The sequence below is a fragment of the Miscanthus floridulus genome, chromosome 19 (assembly GCF_019320115.1).
Source record: "Miscanthus floridulus cultivar M001 chromosome 19, ASM1932011v1, whole genome shotgun sequence".
NCBI lineage: Eukaryota > Viridiplantae > Streptophyta > Magnoliopsida > Poales > Poaceae > Miscanthus > Miscanthus floridulus.
Window position 1 is genome coordinate 105,703,392 of NC_089598.1, and position 26,941 is coordinate 105,730,332.

General features: G+C 46.7%; 1 protein-coding gene across 2 annotated transcripts; it reads right to left on the reverse strand.

Annotated features, from left to right (window-relative positions):
• Positions 1–15,810: 15,810 nt before the first annotated feature.
• On the reverse strand, positions 15,811–20,820 carry LOC136529086 (MADS-box transcription factor 16-like). 2 transcript variants are annotated; one of them, XM_066522143.1, is made up of 8 exons: positions 20,058–20,820; positions 19,853–19,919; positions 19,643–19,704; positions 19,463–19,562; positions 18,863–18,904; positions 17,233–17,335; positions 16,531–16,575; positions 16,265–16,404 (listed from the first exon to the last, which is right to left on the reverse strand). In XM_066522143.1, exons 1-7 carry the CDS (start codon positions 20,792–20,794, stop codon positions 16,559–16,561), a joined length of 1,128 nt encoding a protein of 375 aa, XP_066378240.1. In that variant the 5' UTR covers positions 20,795–20,820; the 3' UTR covers positions 16,265–16,404; positions 16,531–16,558. The 2 variants fall into 2 exon arrangements, with proteins under 2 accessions (XP_066378239.1, XP_066378240.1); XM_066522142.1 differs by lacking the exon at positions 17,233–17,335 and having other exon boundaries at positions 15,811–16,404; positions 20,058–20,809.
• Between the last annotated feature and the right edge of the window lie 6,121 nt (positions 20,821–26,941).

Below are 26,941 nucleotides of genomic sequence, written 5' to 3' on the forward strand. Positions count from 1 at the left end.
GGAGCTCCCAAACAGGCTCAGTTAGCATCATGCATGCTCGAGGAAAAAACAAACAAACTTAATTTACTACCAGTACAGTACTGCATATATATAATACACACACATATGCCCTGCACTTTTGTCTTGCATGCAAGCTATTGCTTCCATGCATTGCATGCGACCTTTTGGACTTTCTGTAGGATTAGTTAGTTAGCTCGGGGGGGGACACACACTAGTGTAGCTAGCTTAGTACTGCCGCATGCTACTAGTACGTAGCACCGATCCTACATATACTATACTAGTAGTACACGTTAGTACTCCTATATATATATATATATATATATATATATATATATATATATATATATATATATATATATATATATATATATAGTATAATCCTACTCGTACATACTTAGACTCCATTCGCTTTGCTCAAAAGTCATGGCTAAAAGTATTGGTCGATTATTTGTTATGAGAGAAAAACACTATTTACAGAAATAGTATGACTCATGAGACAAGATCCTTAATCCTGAAGCATAGTATCATATATCGCCGGCGCCGCATAGCATATATCGGTATCCTATACAAAGACAAGACGCGTACGCACACAGTGCTAGTGCCACAGCGGCACTAGAGGTAGAGGCGAATGAGCTTTCAGTCAGGTCTCAGCCTCGCAGCACATGCAAGCACGCACAAAACCAAAACCAAAACCCGCGTCGCTTGGCCTGTCTCTCGGTGTCCGATGATCCTGTGCAAGAACAAAGCCGGCAGCCATGCACGTGCCCGCGCCGCTCGCCCGAATAAAACTAGTACTAGTAATTAAGCCGCCCCAGCCGCGCGCGCCATCATCAACTAACCTAGCTAGTACGTAATAATTAACATCGATCCCGCTTGCTTTGTGGCTGTGGCCGCGCGCGCGGCCGCGCCGGAGGAAATCGCCGCGCGCGTCCTTGTCTAATAACAGCATGGCTAATAATACAAACCGCTGTCACGGCTCGTTTAGCCCGTTTACTCACCATTTGAACTAAAACGCTACGTGATGATATTGTATCTGTTTAGTCGACTATTTATCCAGTTTAAACAGCCGTTAAGTAGTCGTTTAGCCAGCAAGTGTCCGCCAAAGACGATAATAGTTAGATGCTAATAATCAGCTACTTGGATCCAAACAGATCTAGCTAATTGTTAGCTGAATACCCAACTAACAACTACACTAGTTGAACCAAACTAGCTAATTAATAGGAAGACCTAATACTAGCTATGACCTATTAGCCACTTATGGATGCAAACAAGCCCTTAGCTACTATTAGCTAGGTATTAGCTAAATATTAGTTAGACTATTAGTTTGATCTGTTTATTTTATATAAAGGAACTAATTATTAACAGAGGTGTATATATATATATATATATATATATATATATATATATACACACACTTTGTTTTCTTCAAATTCAGTAATGAATTTTAGATGATAGTCGGCCTGTTCGCTGGTTGGTTTCTGGGCTGTTTAGGCTGGCTGGTGCTGATTTATTGTGAGAGAAAAATACTGTTGGCTGGCTGAAACTAACAAGCGAAGAGGCTGACTTATTCTAAATGCTGGTGGATAGGATTTGATTGGATTGTAGAGGAGGGAGGGAGGACGAGGACTGCTCTGCGGCGGCTACCACCGAATAGGGTGTAGGAGGCCGGGGAGCACAGCAGAGGCTGGCCAGTGGCTACCCTACGTCCCTACCCTGGTATAGGTAGACGGACGTCCCCTAGTCGCAAGGAGTCGGCCTTGGGCAGTGTGCGAGCGGCTGCACTGCACCCGGCCATGTCCTGACGCGCTTTCTTTCTCTTTCTCTTTCAGCGCCCCGCCCCTCTCACCGAACCCTTTGCTGGCTTTGCTTGCTCTTATTGTCAGAACCGAGGCCATAGTACCCTGTGTTTTCTAGTGCTTGCCGATGGGAGGCAGCCCAGCTGCATGCCTGCAACTCGATCACTACTTGGCGTCAAGCTTAGTAGTAAATAATATATGTAATATAGTTAGTTAATTACCTCTGTCAATGACTAATAGCCTGTCTCTTTCGAGTGTACTCTTAGCTAGCTACGTAGTGCACGTTGTTTCCTTTGTACTAATTAATATATACTAGGTCGGAGAGTGAGTGAGTTTATATTTGGAATCACAGTTAGCTAGGTTAATCAGGCTGCTTATTAGTTTACTACTACTATAGCCTAGCCACATAGGAGTAGACAATACTGCTTCTCTTCTCTGTACTTGCACTTGCATGTGACTATGTGAGTGACCGAGCACTCTCTACTCTTCTTGGAGGTTAGTCCAGTTGGAGCTAGTAGCTGCTAGCTATATACTCCCGGCTTCCGTCCAAAAGAAACAATGCAGTTCTCGTTTTTGAAGATCCAATCCAATACAAACAATTTCTTTTTTATTTAATTTACCCAAATATATATATATATATATATATATATATATATATATATATTTAAACACTAAGGCCTTGTTTAGACCAGGATGTAAAGTCTCGGGGTGTCACATCGGATGTTACATGAGGTGTCGCATGGGGTGTTCGGATACTAATAAAAAACAAATTATAGAATCAGCCAGTAAACCGCGAGACGAATTTATTTAGCATAATTAATCCGTCATTATTACATGTGTTTCTGTAGCACTTTATTGTCAAATTATGGACTAATTAGGTTTAAAAGATTCGTCTCGCAAAGTAGTCGCATTCTGTGCAATTAGTTATTTTTAATTTATATTTAATACTCCATGCATGTGTCCAAACATTCGATGGGACATGGCGTAAAGTTTTGACGGGAATCTAAACAAGGCCTAATATTTATGCATGCATGTGTTGTATGGACAGCTCAAGTCAACAGCAACGCATATGGTGCAGAAAACCAGAAGCACACCCACTGCACGATGCACCTGCGGCCTCTGCCGCCTGAGACAAAATTTCCCCGGCTTAGCGAGCTTGCATCAGATCATGCATGGCGATCGACGCCTGCTGCCTACGTGCCGTTTACATATGGAACAGTGCACACACAGAGGCACAGGGGATAAATACAGGGATACTGCATGTACACACTGTGCCGGCCGGCGAGGGCGAGCACAATCTCCACGTCGTACCCTACTGCTAACTGCTCCGAGCTCCGCGCTACTGTAGTAGCTAGCCGGCGACGGCGAGGCGAGCACGACGACTGAGCAGGCTCAGAGCAAGCCAGCCAGCCATCTCTGCTGCGGCTGCAGGTGCCTGCCTCTGCCTGGACCGTAGCAATAGCATGGGCATGGACGGTGGTGGATGGGCCGCCCCGCTCCGGCCGGCCGGCCGGCCGGTGAATGGTGAAGCCTGCCTGAAGAGCGCGTCAGAGCGAGCTAGAGAGCTCGCTGGGACGGAGACACAGGGGCGCTTCCAATGCATGCTGTCACCTGCACTGCACTGGATGCAGTGAGCCAGTCTGCTGCACTGCACTGCATGCTCCTCTCTGGCGTCTGGCCGGCTGGATGGGGCAGCCTACCTGCTGCCGCCTCTGCCGGCCGGCGTGGTCCTCTCCACCTTCTTCTGAACTCCTCTGACACCAGTGCGCGCCCGGCAACGGCAAAGCCAGATCCAGTTCAGCAGTGCTCGTCAGAAACCGGGCGGACACCATGCATGCCTGGCACAATCGTCATCACAGTACGCCTTCACTTCAATTATCATCCTCATCCTCATCATCTTTTTTTCCTTCTCTGAAACGACATGAATTCGAACTTGTTTGCTGCTGTACTTAGGTTACCGTTTCGTCCTTAGAGATTTTAAGAATCTAGGGGTAGATAAAAAAAAATCTAATACGTTTTATTGGATTTCGTGTTTGTGTGATAAAATCTACTAGAATCTGACGGTTCAGAAGAGATTCTAGAATTCTGAGATTTTTTTAATCCGAATTCTTAAAATCCATAGGTATCCAAACGGTATATTACAACGCAGGAGTACTCACATTTGCTTTGACCAGGATTTCTCTCAGCACATTTGTGAAAAAAGTGCATGCCTGTTGCCTGAGAAGAAAGAAAAGAGTGGTGGATTCAGCTGCTGACCTAATTATGGCGCTGTAGTACACATATACTGTCTCTATGTGATCATGACAGCACTGTACAGCTCCTATGTAATTGTTAATTAGTTTAGGAGCACTGTAATTAACAACTGAGACGGATGGGTGGATGCTTCTTTCGTTTTGTCGGTTACCTTGTCGAGGCCTCCGATCCCACTCAACTTTTTCTAGCCAGATAGCGCAAATTACGGCCAGCTTTAACTTGGTGTTTGCGAGTAGGAACCTTCTCGATTCCTTACCCACTCTGTCGTCGTTGCGTAACCATAGCCATATACATAGATATTCCCTCCAACAAAAAACCACACGTAACTCTCGTTTCCCGAGCCGTCAAATAATATGGAATCTATAATAAATATATTAAAAATATTATTAATACCTATGATGCATAATAAGTATTATTAATTAAGCATGAAATATATTTTCATAATAAATATATTCAAAATGTAAAGGGGTGTTTGGGACTACTCCGCTCTATATTTTTCAGCTTTATTTCATGTTTTTTAGCCAAACGGTTTTAGCTTTACGCACTCTATTCGAGAGAAATGGGTGGAGTTTTGAGAGCATCTAAAGAGGTGCTCCACAAACTCTAGTTTTTTGTGAAGCTGCTCCACGGTGGAGTTTGTAGAGCAGTCCCAAACACCCTGTAAATGTCATACTTTTTTCTAGGGAAAATTGTCTAGCGGACACTGAAAGTGGAGGTCGTTTACTGACGGACACCCAAAATAAAGCCATTTGTTGAAGGACACTCTCGTTGATGACAATTATGCTGCTGGACACCGCACCCCTTATTTTATTCATTTTCGCCGATTGAGGAGAGAGAACAGTCGTAAAATGTCCCTTTTGCCCCTTGCTTCTTCCCCTCTCCCTTCCCTTTTCTTTCACCTTGGCACCCTATCCTGCCCTAGAGAGTAGAGCATCGACCGGCAGGGGAGGGAGCAACAATGGTAGGAGAGCAACACCACAGGGGAGGGCCACACTGGTCGAGCCCGACGGTGGGAGTGAAAGGATCTAAACAATGCCTAGAGGGGGGTGAATAGGCGTATCTAAAAGATTCTACACAAAACTCAAAGTCACTTGTCAGCAACTGTCGGGAGTCCCGACAGTTTGGGTCGGAACTCCCGACGTCGTTAGAAGTTCTAGCGCAAACTGTCAGAAGTCCAGACGCCTACGGGAAATGTACTACAAGTGCTAAAATGAAATTTGTGACTTCGATAACTTACAACCCCACTTCCTAGTGGTAAGGTAACGCGTTGGGGTTACTCCTTTGACGCCAAAAGGTCATCACTCCGTAGATCGAGTCAAAACCCTAAGAAAATCTTTGGAGTCTTGAATGCTTGGGAGCTATTTTGACCGTGAGTAGGTTGCAATGAATGAGTGAGTGCCGGTTAGAAGAGAGGAGAGAGCTATTTATACTCAAGGTAGAAATCCAACCATTCAGATCTACATTGGAAGTTTCGACGCAGATCTCAGGACTTTCGACCTATAAAGAAAACACTGGTCAAAGTCACTACAAGTAGGTCAATGTCGAAACTCCTGACGTACGTCGGGACTTTCGACGAGAGCGGTCAGCGAGCCAGCCAAGGTCTAGATGTTGGGACTCCCGACCTGAGTCGGGACTTCCGACCATTGGGAGTTCTGACTCACGTTGGGACTTTCGACAGCCACAATGACCGCGCAGGCTAAGTGACTGGGCATTGGGACTTCCGACACCAAAAGTCTCGAAAAGATATTTTACGTGCTCGTGAAGTGCTAGAGTTCTCTCTTTTGATTTTATTTTTATGCTTGAGCACTCTATCTTCCTTAGACCAACTAAGTTTGCATCCCTCTTTATAGTGCGGCAGATACTAAACTCAAAACAAAATATAAAATCTTTGGAGAGCGCTTTGAGTTCATCCACCTTTACAACTTCAAGAATTGAGGGATACCATTTCATCTTTATCAACTCTTTGAGTCTTTCATGGGACTAATAGCTGCGACATATCTTATTAAGATCAAATTAATCCCTAATTTAGATGTCATCAATACACCAAAACCCACATAGAGGGCAAATGCACTTTTAGGGAGGGCTCGCTGATGGAGGAGACACGGTGTAGCAGCAATGGCTCGGCAGGGAGGAGGTGCGTCGGCAGCCAATGGCAGCGCGCGAGCAGGTCGGCTACCTAGCCTCACCCGTGGGTGCCTGGTGTGCGACCTAGGACGGCCCACGACGCCCTGGACGCATGTGCCCGCAGCGGCCACAACAACTTCCTCGGCGGCGATGGCTTGCGACTGAGAAGGAGGCCAGAGGAGCGGGCTCCACGCGCGCCTCCTTCCCGAGCGCCTAAGCGCTGTCGTCGTTGCCGGCGTGGCCCGGTTGTTGTGCTGCCCGGTCCTACTTGTCCCTTCGGAGTAGCCCCACCGCTAGAGCTGCCCCATGTAGGTACGGCGTCGGGCCTCCACGCGCGCCGTGAAACACACGGTTGCCCAACCTCGGTGTCAGAGCGGGATCCACGTTGCACTGGCGCCTGCGCTGCCACTCCGATAGGCCGCATTGGGTAGGTCCTCGGCTATGCGGACTCCCTCCCTGCCTTCTCTCAAACGTACACATGCAAACGAGGAGGCGGTGATTGCCGAGCGGGTCCGCACGCGCGCCTCCTATGCTCGCTGGCGGTGCTTCCTGCATGCTCGCCAACGGTGCCCGCCTCGGCGGCTGGCAGCTCCCGTGACCTGCTCATCCTGCGCGCCTCGGCGGTGCTCTTCCTGCCCACAGCCGTGCTCGCCTCGGCTGCCGGCCAGATCCTGCTACACGCTCTGGCCAGATCCTACTCATCCTGTGCGCTCCTGCCTTATCATCCTCCGCAGACCACGGTTGCTTTGCCAGATCCCGCGCACGCCGGCGGCCGGTGGTGTCCCACGCGCTTACCGATCCCGAACGGTGAGCGGGCGAGAAGAACATGGAGAGAGGAAGAAGAAAGAGGCAGGGGCAAGAATATTATTTCCCCACCTTTCTCTCTCTTCAACCAGTGGAAATGAATAAAATAAAGGACATGGTGTTCAACAGCATAATTGTCAGCAACGAGAGTGTCTTTCAGCAAATGGCTCCATTTTATGTGTCCGCCGGCAAACGAGCTACACTCTCAGTGTCCGCTAGCCAATTTTCCTTTTTTTTCTATAAGCCTAATTTAATTTGGAAAAAACCACTGCTCTGAAAACAAGATTTACATTTTTTTTAGAAATATTCATATAGAATGCTGCATACGTAGACTACACTAAAAAGCTGTTAGGGTATATTTGGTGGAGCTCCTGCCAGGCGACAACCTCGTGCCATCAATTTCAGTCATCTAACAGCTATAATTGATGCCTGGCAGGCACCAACCAAACACAGTTTACTCTCATAAGCACTAATGCCCTGTTGGCTTGACTTATAAGCCATGCATGGCTGAGAGTACTGTTAACTGATTTGTTGTGAGAGAGAAAAATACTGTTTGTTGGCTGAAAAAGTACGGCTTAGGACTTCAGGTTTAGAACTTCGTTGCTCTGTCGTCCCGTAGAGTAGCATTTTAATGATCATCTGCTGTATTTTTCTAATTTTCTTTATTTTTGTCCTTGATAGGAAAGATGTACTTATGTGCCAATAACTAAGCTTGCTTAGCTGAGCAAGTCTCTTAACAGATAGTTAATTTGTCCACATATGTGTATCTTTCCTATCTGCCCAGTGTCAAACCTAGCTAGCTAGCACACACAATCTAGCACAGCTCTGTATCGATCTCTAGCTAGCCATAACGTCTGAACCAGAAGAAAGAACCATCTAAACTAAATCGATTGAGACCGTACAGTGCCCACAAGCGCACAGCTAACTGCATAATTAATTAGAGCCTTCCAAATCGAACAATCTATTTTCCTAACATGATAGTTGTAGTATCTAGACCCTATAGTTGACGTTGTGAGATTTTGATCTCTTACACCGGTTAGGAAAGCAACGTAGCCTGTGTATATGGCCCACATCAATTCTGTGTCATCCTGCTGCTGCTGAACTATGCATCCAACTAATTAATATTTATATATGTATTGTTTGGTAATGCTCAATTATGTATAGTTATCAATGCTGGTCATAAAAACTGCTACTGATAGGTATCATTGCTGGGTTGTACTCCCAACCTGCAGTGATTCTCTAGTCCTCGGAATCTAAAATTTTTATTCACTGTTAACTCCCTTGCGGGGTCACGTCCGCACAACACACATCCTTATCTTCTCCCTATCCGTCTCCCTCTCGGCCCTTTCTTCGTTCTCAGTCTCCTCCACTCCCTTACCCCAATGCAGGTGGTGGATCCGTTCCTAGCCTGGTGCGAGGGATGGTGTTTTTTTCCCTTTTGGTTTATTTTGTGAAATAGGCATCGCTGCCGGATGAGCAGTCGGCAATATAAAGCCAAGGCTAGCACTAATAATTACCCATTGTGTGTTCAAAATCTAGTAGAGTGAGTAGTAGATCCAAGAAATCGAAACCACCGCCACGCCCGCGCCGCGCACCTAGGGCGGCTCGGGTGGACCCTGGCTGCCGCACAACCATCCCCTTCCCCTCCAACTTGGGCCTTGCTGCCGCCCGAGTGGGCCGCCGGAAGCTCGAGCGGTCGCAAGGACAATGGTGGCGCGGTGTTTCCCTCCCTACGGTAGCAGATCGAGCGTGAATTTAGGGCGGCGGTCGACAATTACGCGACACCGTAGATTCGGAGGTGGCGTGACCACGACTTTGCTAGGCGAGGGCCATGGATGGCGGTGGCGTCCCCACGTCTTGTGGCAACAAGCCCACAACGTTGGATGTCACGGAGGCGGCGGCGAGAGAGAGGGATGAGCGGCTAGTGGTGCTATGACCGCCCAGATCTACAACTCGGCGATGTGGCCACGGCCTAGTGGGCCGAATCCACTTGGTGCAGGCCAGGTTTTGCACGTGCCCCGCGAAGCCATGGTGCCACGACTGTTAGTGTTGGGACGATGGTGAGGGCACTATCGTGCATAGAGGATGTTTGGCATGGTGGTCAAGTACTATGGTCGTTGGCATGGAGGTCCAGTTGGACTAGCATTGATACAATGATGGCCGAGTAGGCAGCATGATGCGCTCTGTGGTTGCGAAGGTCTTTGGGGGCATTTTGTAGGGGGTGACAACATTTGTCCTGGCAACTGATCGTGAGGATCGGCGCCCATGATGACTTGCCATGCATGTCTGTGACCTATTTGCCGTGGCGGCGACATCAAGATGGAGGCATCTCTTATGGACGTGTATGGTGATTGGCATTGTTTTGCAATGTCCAACTCGGTATGCTACCTTGTGGGATTTTGGTGATTGGAAACAGCCGAGGCGCCCTATGCTTAGGCACGGCAACATTGTATTTGGGGAGAGGGGGCTCTCAGGCAAAAGTCTTGCTTGGCTTTGTACTGATGCCAGCAATGATATGATGCATCAGCAACATGTCCCTCCTTGGAGGCATTGTTGTGAGGCCCCCATCCCTTTGAGGTTTTCTCCGGTTGAAAAGTTACTGCACTAACGACGTTCGTGGACGTCGTTCCCTCCTTGGAGGCAATGCAAAGGAGATCCTCCGTCGTGCCCATGCTAATCGTCCTTACCGTGGTGGTGGATGGTGGCGACCCACGGGGGCCAACGACAGCATGGCTAGCTGGAAGCGGTCTGCGAAGATAGACACACGCATGCCAGTGACCAAATTTGCTTCAGCAGCGATAGCCAGTTGAAGGCATCTTCCTGTGGTGGCGGCGCAACAATGGTAGCCCCAGGGTTGTTTTGTCGGCAGTGAAAGCATCTAGGCTCCTAGTTGGGTTTCGATGATTAATGACGACACGAGATTACTATGACTAACGTGTGTTTTACAGAGGCAATTTGAGTTGGGTCATGGTAATGGAAATTGATTGGGCAATCATGGTTGTCATGCCCCTGTCGATGGAAATCATTTTGGTTTTCAAAGGATGGACGACAAGGGAAATGATGGACTAGTTCTATGTGCCGTTTGGTGTTGGAGAGACACTTAGAGTAGTTTAGAACTTTATTTTTCCTTTGGCCGTACTATTAAGGGGGGTATGGACAAGTAACTTGACCTAGGTGAGTCTAGTGGGTTAGGTGTGGTGCACACTTGTCAAATCTAGCATTAGGTAGCTCAGGAATAGCACTAAGATCAATTGGAGTCAATTTCATTCACATAGGATTTCGAGTTGGAAGTGAATGGATGGTCAAATGACTGGCCAGACGCTGGAGGGTGAGTCCGATCAGTTCATTTGATCAACTGCAGTCGTCTGGTACTGACCGAACACTGAGTGGAGGAGCACCGGACGCTGGGGTGTCTACGTCCGGTCCACTCTAGAGAGGTTCTAGAGAGGCTTTTTCTTCACCAGACACGTCTGGTGGGTGCTGACCGGACGCTGGTCAGAGTCCGATCAGAGCTTAATGGCTCTCTCTGACACAGTGGCGGGTACAACTGACCGGAGCGTTCGGTCACCCTGATCGGAGCGTCTGGTCAGCCCGTAGAGTGATGACTCAACCTCCAAACGTTATGTTTTGAATGAGGGGGTATAAATACTTACTCCACTCATCCATGTGAGGTCTCTTGCCCATTTGTTCAGCTGAGAAACACCTTGGAAGTGTAAGAGAGAGCAAGAGCCTAGTGGGGTGGTTGAGATTTGATAATCCAAGATTAAGGACCTCATTAGTGCATAGGGAGTAACAAGTGTGCATTCACCTTTCTCATTAGGCTTATCTTGATCAAGTGAGAGTTTGTGCTTATTACTCTTGGTGATAGCCATCATCTAGACGGTTCGGTGGTGATTGGGAGCTTGGTGATCATTCGGCGGAGCTTATGGATGACCCAAGTCAAGTTGTGAGTGGTTGTGGGTGATTCACCACGGTGGAGGGTCAAAGAATCAACCCGTAGAGAGCACTTGATCCTTGCGCGGATCAAGGGGGAGCTACACCCTTACGCAGGTGCTCTAACGAGAACTAGTGGGGAGTGGCGACTCTCCGATACCTTAGGAAAACATCATCGTGTTCCTTTCCCTCTCTTTTCTTTGAGCATTTACATTTGAGCAATTCATTTCATGTCTTTACATTCCTAGAATTATCACGCTAGAGTAGGATTGGAACCTAGGGTGTAAAACTTTTGTGCGAGAGAACAATAGAATCACATTCTAGGCACAAGGGATAAAATGGGCTAAGTTTAGGGCTTAATTATTGCAAATTTAGAATTAGCCCAATTGTCGACAAAATATACTCGGTAGTCCACCGAGGGGGTACCCACGATGGTAGATTGTTTGGTAGAGGTACGCGTGATCAGGAACTAGATGATGACACAAGGCGCAGAGACAGCGATTTAGACAGGTTCGGGCCATCTGGTCGACGTAATACCTTACGTCCTGTGTCTTTGGTTGATTCTATTGAATATGAGATGATTTCGAGGGGCTCTCTGCCCGTCTTATATAGTCTGGGGACAGGGTTACAAGTCGGTTAGATCTAGATCTATTCGGCTATATGGTAAGTATTTACAAGGAATACGATATCTATCATATCCGAACAGCTCATTCTCTATCTTCAAGATTCTTCTGATTGCCTTGCGGTGCACGTCGACCAGAGCCGAGCACCGTAGGCCATGATCTTATGGGCTGAACCTCCCCTGGTGATGCGGCCCATGTCCATTGCCATGGGTACCTGGGGGTTATACCCCCACAGCTAGTCCGATATTCTGTCGACACCAATTCACCCCCTCTTGAGCATCTTGGTCCAGTGTATTTCTGCGGTGGTTGTCGTGTTGTTGCTCCTTTGTGAGGGTGGTTGGTTTTGTTTTTTTAATAATATTTTGTTGTACTTTGCTTCTACTCTATTAATACATGCACAGCAAAATTCTTGTTGGTGGCTTTTCAAACAATCCAGCAGGTAGTGATTGCAGGTCGTAGGTTAGTGACTAATGATAATAAATTTCTTGACTACCAGCTAGCGATTGAGAAATGGTAATGTAATCACATATTTGTGGTTTGGTCCGACTACATCTTCCGCTCGCATGGCTATGAAAAGATCAGTCTCTATTTCATCAAAATCGCCGTCGTCGTCGTCGAGCTCTCTCCTCCCGCAGGAGACTCGTGTGTGGATACGTATATATGGCCGTATGGGTCTTGTCTCGGTCGTCCATACCATACACCAGACCGGATGCGGAGATCACGCCAAAGCCAACAGCGCTGACGGAACGGAGCGGTGCCGCTAGGCGCTGGCTGCAGACATGCATGCATGAAGGCGGGACCAGATCGATCAATCAGTGTGCTCATGCATGCGAAGGAGGTACAGTGGCATGCCATGTCGTACATATGCATGTACGACGTACGTGTATATTGCAAATAAGGTCTTCAACAACGTACGTGTGTTCTTTGTTTACACATGCCGCAGCCACTTTTGTTCGTAACATAGACAACGAGCGTTGTTTGGCAGAAATTCTGCAAAGGCGTGTCACTGCTACAGCTACAACCTGTAATTGGGAAATGGCACTGCTCATAAATGCAGGTTGTTCATTGCACTTGGGTATGGATCGTAAATTTGATGGCTACCTGTGAATTGTGATTACGAACTAACAAAACACTTGTCTAGATGCAAAGTTAACCTTTAAGAAGGAAAACGATGGCGTTTGATGACTACAACTGTGTTCTTTGCGACCTTACCTTGGAAGACTCTCTTGCCCATCTCTTCCTGGCCTTCCCATTTGCAAGATCATGTTTGCGCAACCCTTGGTTTGGTTATTCTCAGCAGCCTTTTGATCCGTTTGGGACCTTGGTTTCCTTTAAAAATCAGTTATCTTTTTCATGGAGATTATTGTCACGATGTGCTGGTCCACCGAGACCGTCCCAAAAGATGCAATTTTCTAGCATGTGCAACCCTCAGCTCATCACGGCAAGGCAGTCTCTCTAAGGGAATTTGCTGAAGTTATACTTAGAGCAAAACGAAGCTCAGCACCTTTGTTTGCTCAATGGCTAGAAGCTTATGTGTAACTCTGCAAAAAAAAAAAAATCATTTCTTTCTTTGTCTCTTGATTCATGTTGTAAGAACTCTTTCCTTTTTAATAAAAGCAAAGTAGGGGGAGCACCCTCTCCTGTTTCCCTAGAAAAAACAGTTAACCTTACAACCGAAGTTTGTAATCTTACAACCGAAGTGCAATACATCATTAATATATATCGATCATACTATCCAGATAGAACTTTTTAGATTTTTATTTGTGTTGACTCTAGCTCTGATTGGGAGATGGCAATGCTGGATATAGATAGATAGATGCAGCTTCAAAGACGGCCAAAACAGAAGGGACAAAAGAAACACATAGGTAGGTCTCTTGGGTCACTGTTGGAAAGACGATGAGAGAAGGAAAAGACCGACTTTTTTCCCACCGACTGGTGGGCCCGGCTCCGATTATATAGCACCTTGACTTGTGGCTCTGCAAAAGAAGATTACTTACTCCAGAATCCTCTTATTTGATTTCAACATAACGTGAGCCCTGTCCAAGCTCTCGTCTTGTTTTGTGGAAAAGACAAATTCTGATCTTGTGATGATGAGGTTTGAATCTGTCAGCCCAGCCTTCGGTCATTGCATTTAGCCACAAGACCAAAAGAAACAACAGAAACATGACTGTCTCTTTTTTTTTAAGAGAGAAAGAAAAAGAGAAGACCTTTAGTTTTATTTATGATGAGATGCAGTATGATTATGATGTGCATATCTCCATCAGTGTCAGAGTGTCAAATACTACATACTTTCTGCTTGTGATGGGATATTGGAATGAGAAGATGTTGGGGGTCATGTGATGTCCGCTTTAATTTTCGTTATTATATATCCTGGCCGGCAGGTCGGCCCATCTGCCTTTGTTGGTGCTCTTTTGCAGAAAGTCCGGTGTGTTTGCTACCTTTGAGCCCAAAGCCCACCCAGTCCGTCCCGTTCTCGGTCCAAGCAGCCTTTTTATTGTTTTGTTGTACGCGGACAACCAGCATGATGAGCCGGTTGATTAGATTCCTCGGAGGCTGTCTAGCACTGGGCTATTTCATTTTCAGCTATTATTTGGAAGATGCTTATAAGAGCGATAAATGATGTGAATATGCTGAGTTAGTGACTTCGTTACTCTACACATATATTGGTGAAGCCATCGCCCGACCAATTCATCGGCGAAGCGCAAAGAAATTTTCCTTTTTAGCAAAGAGAAATACTGTATTTTTTCTACGTAAATATTTTTATTATGGCAACTGTTTGGACTCAGTATAAATTTCTAGTCTACAGTCGTTACCGTAGACCTTGGTAGAGTTTTTGAGTGTTCGTAAGAAATAAATATATGAGCATCTGCTGTTTAATTAAAAAAAACAATCAACATGATGATGATTCCGCAATCAGTTCCCATGATTAAGAGTGGCAGCATATGCTTAGCACACGACATTAAAGCACACGGCGCCGAAAAGACACTGTTTGCCTCTTTTGCTTTGGGTCTCGCTCTCTCTTCTTTTTCAACTGCATGCATTTCTCTCTCTTTTTGGTCACCCCGGGCGCTTTTTCACCGAAAACCGAACCGAATAGTCGGTAGTTTGGTTTTTCGGTTCGGCTTCGGTTTTTGGTTTTAGAAACATCGGTCATCGGCTCGGTGTTCGGTTCCTATGTAAAACCGAACCGTAAACCCTACCGGGAGAGAGCGGCGGCGACGCGACGGCCACGCGAGGGGGAAGCGACATGGGCGGCTGGGTGTGACTCGCCGACGAGCTGCGAGCTCCCGAGTGGAGCACCGAGCTACGCGGGCGCTGCAGCGGTTGTGAGCGCCCAGTGCCGAAGCGGGCGTGCAGCGGCTACGAGCGCCCTGTGCCGGAGCGAGCGAGTGGCGGCTACGAGCGCCGGAGCTGGCGAGCGGCGCGGCGAGCAGGGAGAGGAGCTGCACGGCCGCGGCCGCGGCGGCAGGAGCGGCTTCGAGTGAGATCAGTGAGGAGCGGAGCAGGTCAGCTGGAAGACTTCGGTCATCTTGGTTTAAACCGAAAAGCCGAATTAGGAAACTAAAACCGAACTCGTCGGTTTTGCATTTTTGAAATAACCGATCGGGTGTTCATTGCTGGAAACCGAAGTTTACTAAAACCGAACAAACCAAACCGAATTTTCGGTTTAAACCGAATGCCCAGTCTGACTCTTTGGAGGAGCAACGAACCACAGTGGATTCCAAAGTAGGAGTAGGCCGACAAATAGCATCACCTTCTCCTAGGGACTAGAATGAGTCAAAAATGCCATCTTTTTTTTTTTATTAAGAGTAAGTCTGGCCAGAACTCGACGTTCAGGTGCAAAAGAAAACAAGTAAAATATATATACTCCTACTTGTTGAACCTTACACACCACAAAGGGGTAAGACGGGTCGTAGTAAAAAGGAGAAGATCCTTCTTAAAAAAGAAAGGCAGATGAGGGTTACAAAAAGGAAAAGGAAAAGGAAGAAAGAACTGGTGGTGTGTATTAGGGCTTTAGGCCCATTTAGTATTCAATTATGCCCAAAAATAAATCCCCAACCAACGACCACCGTTGGGCCTACGTTCCGGAACAGGCCACGATGGGCCGCACGATGCTTTGCCCATGAGAAATCCACTCGTGGGCCGTATCTGTCTTGTGAGGATCGATGCCTCTTCTTCTTTATTTTGGAAGTATCAAACCAAAAAAAAAAAAAAAAAAATCGAACCATCAGCATGTATTGTTGGATGAACAGTGATAATGAAGTCTCACATAGGAGTAGAGTCAACAATATAGATATAATGCCACACGATCATAATAAAGTACGATAACCATTTTTGTCGAACACACACAAACAATACAATCACAAACGACATGCATGCAGATGAACATGTCTATTAGATTAGAGCCACAGGGACGACTACGCATGCTATCACCAAACAAGCGCGCGGTAAATAAGCGGTTCATCATCCGCAGCATTGGGCTTGCAGCAATTCCTATTCGTTATTATTACAATACCTCGGTTGCATGCATTATATATATTGCTGCTTGCTTGGTGATGCATGAACTAGTAATAACTTGCATTGGCGTGCATGCAGTACGTGCTCTCGTGGAGGCCGGAGCAGCACCCATGGCGGCGGCAATGCAGGTAGATATATAGGTAGCAGCAGGCAGCGCTGGCTGGTGATGGATGCTAGCCAAGGCGGAGGTCGTGGGAGCCGTAGGCCATGCCGTGCAGGTTGGGCTGGCTGGGCACCACGCGGAAGGCGTACATGTCGGGCGCGCCACCGCCCAGCGCCGCCGCCGCCGCGCCGTCCCAGCCGCCGGCGCCCGTGTTGTCCACGAACCCGAACGCCGGGTCCTCGCGCATGCCCTGCACGCACGCACGTGTCCAGTAATGGAGTGATTAGATGCATGATCAGTAAGTAAATAAATTAATTAATAGACACATCTACCAGCGCTGGCTGAGATTTATTAGTGTACTGTAATGATCACGCACCAGCTCCTGCTGCAGGTTCTTGTACGCCTCATACGAGTGCTTCACCTGCATGTATGCATGAGCAGTGTAATTCAGCAACATTGCAAATATTATACAATTCGAAAACTTTAAAAAAATATTACAGGGACTAATTTTATGTCACAAATATTAGTCTTTTTTATATACAATTCGATCAAACTTAAAATTTTTGACTAATTATATTCAGGGACAAAGAGAGTAATGAATAGACCTAAAGAAAGTCGAAAATACTGTCTCCCTTCTTTGCAGTTTCTAGGAAGAAGCAACCATCGTCTAGCAATGTCATTTGCTGGGATATATGAAGCTAGCTCAGTTCATAGGAATAGCTTAAACATGGTCCTCTTTGTTTGCTCGGTGACTATGCTTCTCCCTTGAGTGTATGCTTCTAAACACCAGCCATTTATGTTTTCGTGCAGCATTTCTACCTAGTGTGGTACAACTATACACATGGTCATGTATATGTGTTGGTGCCTTGGTGGTCATATATATACTCATATTTGCCTGCTGGTGAGTGGTGACTAGCTAGCCAGTCCCACTAAGGAGTATATAGCAACAGGAAAAGTCAAATGCATTACACTACAAACAGAAGAGGAGAAGACAACACATGTTGTATATATAATATATAGTCTTCATGTCACCCATATGACACCATATGGACATGCTGTAGGGAAAACACTACTCAACTTGAATTGTAATGAGCTGATCTGACAAAGTGAGGCCTCCTCCGAAGCATCAGAAGAATTTTAGGTGCTTGTTTGATAATAAGTTTGATTCCCCATTGGAGTTTCTGTACAAAAGAAACAGAAATGCTTCCTTTCGTCGAAGAAAACTCTAGAAAAAAAATCAATTGTTTGTACTGTGGCAATAATTATTCTAACTGCATTTTGTTTTTCAACGAACATAACTGCAATGTATACATGTCTGTACTATATTTATGATGTGGGAGTGGGAGAACAGGCATACTATGCAACTCATAGCTCAAAGAAAGGGTGAACCTAGCTATTTGCATCTCATGGACAACATATGTGTCCTTCACATGGTGGGGGTGAGGTGCCAGAGAGAGAAATATTTGGGTGATTTGGAGATGAGCTGGATGCAATGTTTCAGTCAATATACACAGTACATGGCTGTGTACGTATTGACAGGCTACATTCAGTAACAATCAAGCCAAAGTACTTCCATACTAATGAGTTCCATTTCCATACTTCTGCAAATCATAAAGCCTACACTATGGTCCTTATCTGTGGGTGTATCACGCCATGGTGCAATATCATAAAAATCAGTGCTTAACATGCTACTCCCAGATAGCAGGGGGACCGAATAAGCACGATCTGTAGGCGGCAGTCTTAGCTAGCTAGCAGGCTTAACGAGAGAGATCTCGACATGCATGCAGACGCATGCGTATGGATCAATGGATGCATGCTCCGATCCAACACTAGTGTCCTTGCTCGTGCTCAATTCATCCTAGCTTCTAAAAGACAGAGACCAATGCGCCTACTGATTGAATACAGCATTGCATACAATGTGTATGAGTGCGTGCATGCGAGCACATGAGATGGACCAAGATCTAGCAGTTCTACAACGTGGAGCTACTTTCAGTAGAGCCTCAGATTGACATGGAGGAGTTGAGTGTGGACATGCACAGACATGCATGCTATTGTACACTGGACAATAGCTTGCAGGTTTCAGCTTGAGGCGTGGTGGTGTCTGTCAGATATTTGCTTCATCACTACTTGAAGAGTCAAACGTGCAAGTACAAGATTTGAAGATGGATGTGGTTGCTTGAAGAGTCAAATGTGCAAGTACAAAGATTTGAGGATGGATGTGGCTCCATGTCTGCTCGGTTTTGTTGGTAGATTTAAGTAGATGCGGGTAATGACAGGGAGAGATTTGTTTATCAGTTATTTAGTATCTTTTTTCTCTCGAATATGCACGAGTGTGTGTATCATTGTATTAGAAGGAAACAAGTTTATTTATATCTTATTGAAGCTGCAAATAATTTATTTTAAAGAAGACATACTTAGATAAGATAAAAGAAATCTAGATAGCCTGAAATGGGAGAAATTGATGATTATAAAACTATGATCAGCAGAGAGACCTGTTTTTGCAAATATTGGCATGTCCACTATACCAAATTAAGAAAACGGTCACAAGTGACGGCAAAGGACTAAAGGAGGAGGAGATCTGCTAGGTATAGGTGCAGATAAATATATTTCTTGACAAATTGGGGCAGCTAGCCTTCAAAATCACCCAATTGACTTGTGACAATCTTTGTGCAATGTATTAGTAAACAGATAATGCTTGGTTTTCTTACCTTTTTCTTGTAGGTTTCAGTCTGTGTGGTGATCACATGATACTGAAAAAGTCAAATGAGAAAAGGATCAGCAAAAGAATTCTCTATCCGATCCCACCTTTTCTTTTGAGAAAATGAGAAAACAAGGACATGAGATGAAATTATTCAAGATCTTAAAAATTAGAAGCAACAATTCTCTATCCGATCGATGTCACCTTTTCTTTTGAGAACAAGAATTAATTCTTGTAGTAGGCTAAAAGAAATATCGAAGCAAAATTAAATGTTGTTGTCTGAGGTAAAAAAAAACTGACAGTGTTTGGATGCATCGAACGCTGAAACTGAATTAGTGTACAAGAGATGCATCTATCTCTCTCGGTAAAGTATCCTAAATCTTCTTCTTTTTTTAACTTCACAAGCACAAGAAAACACCCGCGAACAAATTAACAAACACGCCAGAGAGATCTATGTAATAGTGAGAAAATAAGATTCAAAACCAAATCAGGAAACATGCACAAAGATCTACCAGCAAGGAGCATGAAATATGGACAGATCTGAAGAGCGCATCAGTCTGCAGATCTAGCTAGCTAGGAGATGAAGCAAGTGATTAGGGTTTGTACGTGCCTTCCTATGGCGAACCTCCTTGAGAGCCGCATCAACATTTTGCTCAAGTCCCCGCAACTCGTCAAACTCCAGAGTGTCCAGATCCTCGCCCATCCTTTGCCTGATTGATGAACACACAAATCAGAAAGCGTCGGAGTTAAGAGGAAGAAGCAGGAAGAGGAAAGTGGTTATGCTGATGACCTAATCTCTGTGCGCAGGTTGCGATTGATGTCCTTGAGATGGCTCAGCGTCCGCTGCATATTCTGCAGAGACATATAGTGAGAGATTTAAACAAAAAAAGCATGGAAATTGCTTAGAACTTTAGATCTCATCATCTCATGGACACGGACATGCGAAGAGTAAAGCAGCGAGCGAGTGGTTCGCTTGAGTGAAACAAAAGAGATGACTGACCTCATACTGCTCGTTCCATAGGCTGGTCCCGATGGCCTGCTGGTATCGGTCAAAGATGGTCTTGATGCTGCGGGCAATCACCAGCCAAGAACATGGAAATCAGCCACCGACACGGGATCGAGCAATCAAGCAAAAGCAGGAGATGGCCGGACACGAGTGAGTTGAAGATGCATGGAAGAGGAGGAAGCAAGCAAGAAGTACTGACTCGGTCCCGGGGCTGCAGAACTCGTGGTACTTGCCGGTGGAGGAGAACATGATGATGGCGACGTGGGCGTCGCAGAGCACGGTGAGCTCGCGCGCCTTCTTCATGATCCCCGTGCGGCGCTTGGAGTAGGTCACCTGCCGGTTGGTGGTGTTCTCGATCCGCTTGATCTCGATCTTGCCGCGCCCCATCGTCGGTGGCGTGTCGGGACGGCGGCGCGGATCCTCCTCCGCCGCCGGCTGCTGCTGCTCGCCGCCGCGCTCCACCGTCGTCTCAGGCTGCGGATCCCGGCCGCGCCGGCAGGGAGATCGAGACGGACGGAGCGGTGGATGGGGGGAGAAGCAGGAAGAAGAAGACGACGACGAAATGGGGTCGTCCTGTAGGAGGGAGCGAGGCAGAGCAGAGCTGAGCAGCCGCACAACAGCCGCTGCTGGTGGTAATAAGGAGGAGGAGGAGGGCGGGCGGTGGTGCCAAGGATGGAAGGACAAGGCGTGTGCGTGTGCATTTCGGGGCGGAGAGGACGAGGTGCGGTGCGCGGCGTCGACGGAGACAGCTACCGGATCCGTGAAAGGCGTTGGGTACCGTGCCCGCCCGCCCGTGCCGTGTGGTGCCGTGCACTGCCCGCGCCCGCCCCGGCCGTCGCTGCCTCTGCCTGCCTGCCGCCCTGCCCCCCGTGATCTGACGCGGCGTGGGTGTAAGCGCGCGCCGGCCGGCCGGCGGGATCCAATCCACCGTGCCATGCATCCGTCGGTCTGGTCGTGGTCGGTCGCTCTGCGGTGGCGGCTTTTGGCACAACGGTTAGCACGGTTTTGGCTTCCGGATCCTCTTCTTCGGCTCTTCCTTTCTCTTTTCTTCCCATGCACCCCTTGGCGCTGGAGTCTCAGCTCCGAACTCTGGACTCTCGAGTGAAAGCAAAGCAAAATGCCCTCGCTTATGGCCAAAAGTATTGTTAGCTGATTTGTTGTGAGAGAAAAATACTATTTGTTACCTAGCGTCGTCACGTCACGGCCAGCTCACTCTACACAACCATTATTTGGCCATCATTATATTGCCTCCTGATTTGCAATTTCCATGCATTCTAAAATTGCACGTTGCTGTAGTTTTGGGCTTGAGCCAAATTTCCCGATTTTCAATCAAGTTTGTATATAGAAGAAATATATGAATAATTGTTGTCATCAATCAAGTAATATAGTGCGCTAGCTATCAAGATATATTTTATAGTGGATTTAATGAAACGAAATTAGATTTACATGTTTCATTTAATTATCTTTGTTCCAAACAAGGTCTGGAGCACTTTACATGCATTACAAATGAATTTAGACTTCACTATTAAGTCGCTTTGGTTAAAGTTGTTGCTGCCGAACAAAGATGTGTACCGAACACATAGTTTGAGTTCATACATCGTCCCCTGATTCATTGCTTTGGAAAAGCTGGTTCTAGAGTGTGCCTTAGAAGAAACTAAGATTCCACAACTCTGCATTAAAAAAAACAGTGTAAGGAAGTTTGGAGTTGTTTTTTCAAGAGATCGTATATCCGAGAGGTCCCCCACTTGGGCTTTTACGGGCATGTTTGGTACCCTTTCCAGCCCAACCTGGCCAGCTCCAGGCAGCCAGGCTGTATTTGCCCAGGCCAGATGCATGCAACAAGGGTTGTTTGGTTGCATACATCTGTGGAACCAGGCTGGACTGAGACAATGTTTGGTTGCATGCATGTGTTTGCAGATTTAAAAAGCCCATGCATGGATCATTGTTTGGTTGGCTGCATACAACAAGTTCTAGTCACCTCTTGCATGTAGTGGTAACATTACCACCCACTAGTTGACATCAGATATTACATCAATTTCCAAATGAAAAAACCTACTAGCAAGGCAATAACTACTGCTATTACAAGTATAAATGAACTGTGGCACAAGCGAAAGTTGCCATTTTCATTATTTTCTAGTAGAGGTGCACTGATAGGTTGGAGGAGAGGTGGATTTTCAGGTTGATCACCATAGAAAGCTAGCAAAGCTTCATTTCTTGTTTTGTATTTTTTGTAGCAGTTTCCCTTGAAACCATCTACTTGAGCATGTGCTTCGGCCCAGCTGGAGTAGACCCCAGGCTCCTTCCCAACATGAATAACATATCAAGCCATAGCTGAACATGTTCTCAGATCAATCAAAAAAACATCACAGGCAATGGACATGTGCTCAGATTAATCAGATTAACATCACAGGCAATGGGCATGTGCTCAGATCAATCAAAAAACATCACAAGCAATGAACATGTGCTCAGATCAATCCAAAAACATCACATGCAATGGACAAGTGCTCCGTTCAGTCATAAAGCATCACAGGCAATGGACATGTACTCATATATAAGAAAAACAAACATCACAGGCAATAAGGCAAGTGCTCAAAATAAAATTGTGCAAATCACAGGCACAGGCTGGTGCCCATATGAAGTTCAGAACCACAAGGTTCACATCATTGGCAATGGACTTATGGTCAGATTGCCAGCACTAGGTTGATCTAGGTTGTAGGTGCAGGGTTATCTAAGACACTAACTATATGTTAGTGTTAGTAAGTAAGCTATGCAGGATCAGATCAACTGCACAAAAGAGAAGGTCAACCCACTACACATCCACCAGCTATAGTTAGGTATGCACAAAAGAGGCCACCACTGCACAAAAGGATCAACCCCAAGCTGTGATGCCTTCACATGTAGTAGTGCTTGGCCAAGTAGGTCCTCTGCTGAGCAGGTTCCTGTGATGCTGGTATGAAACCAGTCACATCATTCCCAGCAACCACATTGTCACCAGCCAAAAGACCACCATCCAGTCCAGGGAACACAACCTCATCAGCAGGCATCATCTCCTCAGCCATAGCCTAATTCATCATTGCACATGCCCAGAGCCTCAGCATAGGTGTATTATGTTAAGAAAAAACATCATTGCACATGCCTAGAGCCTCAGCACAGGTGTATTATGTCAAGAAAAAACATCATTGCACATGCCCAGAGCCTCAGCACAGGTGTATTATGTCAAAAAACATCATTGCACATGCCCAAAGCCTCAGCATAAGTGTAGTATCACAGAAAATTTATCATCATTGCACATGCCCAAAGCCTCAGATCAAGTGTAGTATCACAGAAAAAAAACATCATTGCTATTGCCCAAAGTCTCAGATCAAGTGTAGTATCATAGAAAAAAAAACATCATTGCTATTGCCCAAAGTCTCAGATCAAGTGTAGAATCACAGAAAAAAAACATCATTGCTATTGCCCAAAGTCTCAGATCAAGTGTAGAATCACAGAAAAAAAACAGCATTTGTCTATGAATAAAATGAATTACAGGCAACTTAATGATACATAATAGAACTCTAGATTCTAGAAAGACCCCTATTAACCCACATGTGATTAGCCCATTCATCCCTCTAAACTGCCTAGGCAGCATTGTCATCCATATGAGTAGGATGGGGCTAACAATGTCCATCTAGAAAAAATGAATGGAATTTAAGGACAAATGCTCAGAATGACAATGTAATCATCAAAGACTTGGACAAAAGCTCAGATCAAGGATTCATCATATACTAGAACATGCTAAAAATAAGACTTTCATCATCACAGACTAGGGCAATAGCTCAGAAAAAGGCATCATCATAGACTAAAGCAATAGCTCAGGACAAAAGGAATCATCACAGACTCGGACAATAGCTCAGACAAAATGGCAACTTTATATACTTGCTCATAATCTCACAAAGTAGGGCATGCATCCGAATCCAAGAACACAGGACTCACTATCGCACGGTACAGATTAGGGGGGAGGCGAGAGGGGGAGTAGATATACAAAATACCCATGTCAACAAGCAGCAGCACCAGCAAAAGCCCAACCCAGCAGGTGAGGGAGCTCAGATCTGCAAGCACACAAGCAAAGAAAAGAGGATTAGCATACACAAAATAGGATTTTTACTTGAAAAAAACAAAAAAAAATTGAGACCTAAGAACAAGGATCCATACCGCAATAACAACCAAGAAATCAGATCTGGTGTGCTTGCAGCGAGATCAACAAACAATGGTGACCTAGGGTTTCAAATCGCACAGAAAAAATGAAGAAAGAGAAGGGGAAAAACTCACTTGTTTCGAGAGGACGCAAATCCACGGCACCTGCAAACAAATCGAGAGAGAGGGTAGGCATTAGGAGGCCACGAATCCATCAAGAACACCGGGGGGAGGAGGAAGAGGAGGTGGAGCTTACCGGCGGCGCAGACGGGGAGTGACAAGAAGAAGAAGAGAGGGAGGCGGCGGGAGGGAAGATATATAGGCGGTGAATGGCAGGAACAGGGGAGGTAACCCTAGGATCTTCGCGCCATCTCCTCACGCACGGAATGCCAGGCGCGCGAGCTCGCGGGAGCACGGAGCGAGCCAGGCTAAAGAAAAACGGCCGATTTGGGCGTTCCTCGCGAGCTAGGCCAGGAGGGGGGTTTTGCACGAGCGGAGCCTGGCTCAGGATGGTGGCCAGGGAAACAAACATGAGCAGGCTGCATCCCGGGAGCCTGGTTTGCCCTTATGCGGGCAACCAAACACGCCACGTGTCACAAGGCAATCCAGAATTGACTTTTCAAAAGGTATAACACAGAATTATCATCAGTTTTGCCTGAATGAAGCCACACTCTCCACGATTAGCTTTCCAAAGCCATACTTTAGAACCAGTTTCTCCAAATCCACAATCCAACACCACTTTTTCCCAAAAGCAAAAGCTCAAACAAACATGATTGGACTTGAGGCGACTAAGCCTTTGGTTGTATTCTCCCACACTAGCTAGATGGATCATCAAGCACTTGAGGTGCATTCTCTTCCTAGCCCTAACTCCACCCAACTTGACTTGACTAATTAATACTAGTAATACTCTGCTTACCTTAAAATAACTCATCTTCTATATAAAAAGCACATTTCTATGTCATTTACGAACATGTGAGTTTAAGGGACAAACAAGAAGTAGCTAGCTACGTTCTCTCAACGTCCGAAGGACCGAAGCAAGATGCATATGGATCGACCTTAAGGTAGTGTTTGGATGCTAGGACAAGGAGGGATGGGATGGGATGGGACGGCCTCAGGACGAGGGTTGTTTGGATCCGAGGTAAGCGGGGACGAGGACGTCCCACGAGCGAATATTCGCCGAAGATCCGGGCATGGTTCGCCCCTCAAAAAAGAGCGGTCAGGGACGGTCCTTGTGGGACGAGTGCTGCATGGCCCGCACGTGTGCATGAGAAGAACGAGATGAGGAGCGGGGGCTTGCCGCAGTTGAGGAAGAAGGAAGAAGCAGGGACTCACCGGAGTCGAGGAAGAAGCATGGGCTCCGCTCCGACCCGACCGCCGGCGAGCGCGCAGGCTCCACCCTAGGCCCCGGCGACCTCCGCCGTGCGTGCGGGCTCCGCCTCCAGTCCCGTCGCACCGGTGAGCCGCCGAGATGCACCACTTGCCCCTCCTCCTTCTACCTATCACTACCACAGGTCGTCGTCGCACCGGTGAGCCACCGAGATGGCGCTCCAACCGATTCCTGGGTGCGGGAGCGAGACGAGGCACGGGTCGTTGAAAGGTCCTTGTTTGGTTTTGGTAATTGAGTGACAACCTAGGTGGACTAATTGTGTTTATGTGAGATACACAGGTAATTAGTCCACAGGTATATGTGTGTGAGCAACATATGCCATGAAGGTGAAAATGGCTTGGAGATGTTGCAAGGCTCACACATGTGATGATGAAGGAGTTTAAATGCACATGAGACATGACATTGAGTCATGTGATCAAGGTGGAGAAGATCAAGACAAGACTTGGCTTGATGGACCGGTTGCAAGCGTGAAGGGCAAGTCGAAGGCTTTGGAGTGATGGACCGCGTGGCGGTGAAGCTTGAGCAAGACTTGGCGTCGATGGACGATGGCAACGGTGAAGGGCAAGTAAAGTCAAGATCGATGAACCAATATGATCATGTGATGATATGAAGTAGATCATATCATTGTTGATCGTGTTGGTGCATGTGTTGCATCAACATTGGAGGAGATGGAATGGAATACGCAAGGCAAAGGTATAACCTAGGGCATTTTATTTCACCGGTCATAGGTGTGTAGAGAAGTTTATGACCGGGTTTAGGATAGATGGCCGTACTATCAAGAGGGGCAAACTTGTTTGCATATCGGTCATCTAGTGCCACTCGAGTGATCTAACTTTGCATTGTCGCTAGGATCGGATGGCGTGGCAAGTTGAGTGGCTAACATCCTTTGGGAAATGATTGTGAAAATGCTAACACACATACACATGGTGGTGTACACTTGGTGGTGTTGGCATATTTACAAAGGAGGTGGTGTTTGTAGGGTTGAGGTGGTGTTGGCGCTTTCGGGAAAATGGAATGCCTATTTTCTATTGCGCCGGATGCAAATTCTTGGTGGTTAGCACATTGGAGCAAAGGTGAAGAAGTTCGAAGTGAAAACGAGTTGGTCGCGAAGATGCTGGCGTCGGTCAACTGACCGGACGCTAGATCTGAATGCATCGGACGCTGGAAGGTTGCGTCCGGTCAGGCTGACGTACGGTGACGCAGAAGCTGAAGTGTGATCGGACGCTGGCTGCGTCCGATCGCGTTCGACCGGACGCGTCCGGTCATGCTCGGGAGCTTACTGGAAACGACCGGACGCTGAGGGTCCAGCGTCCGGTCAGTTGAAGCTGCTGCGTCCAGTCAAGTCTAGTGACCGTTGGAACCAGGACACGTGGCCGTCTACGGGCGACCGGACGCTGAGGTCCAGCGTCCGGTCAACACGACCGGAGCGTCCGGTCGGCCCGACCGTTGCCCAGTGAAGGGGTAACGGCTAGTTTAGCCCTTGGGGCTATAAATAGAAGTGGCCCTCGGCCATGGCTAGTGTT

Bases quoted from the DNA above. Each gene is read 5' to 3' on its own strand.
- LOC136529086 (XM_066522142.1), bottom strand. From the start codon at position 20,794: ATGGCACGGTGGATTGGATCCCGCCGGCCGGCCGGCGCGCGCTTACAC. The intron at 19,920-20,057 runs GTCAGTACTTCT...GATTGCCCGCAG, and splicing joins TTCTGCAGCCCCGGGACCGA to CATCAAGACCATCTTTGACC. The intron at 19,705-19,852 runs GTCAGTCATCTC...ATGTCTCTGCAG, and splicing joins TATGGAACGAGCAGTATGAG to AATATGCAGCGGACGCTGAG.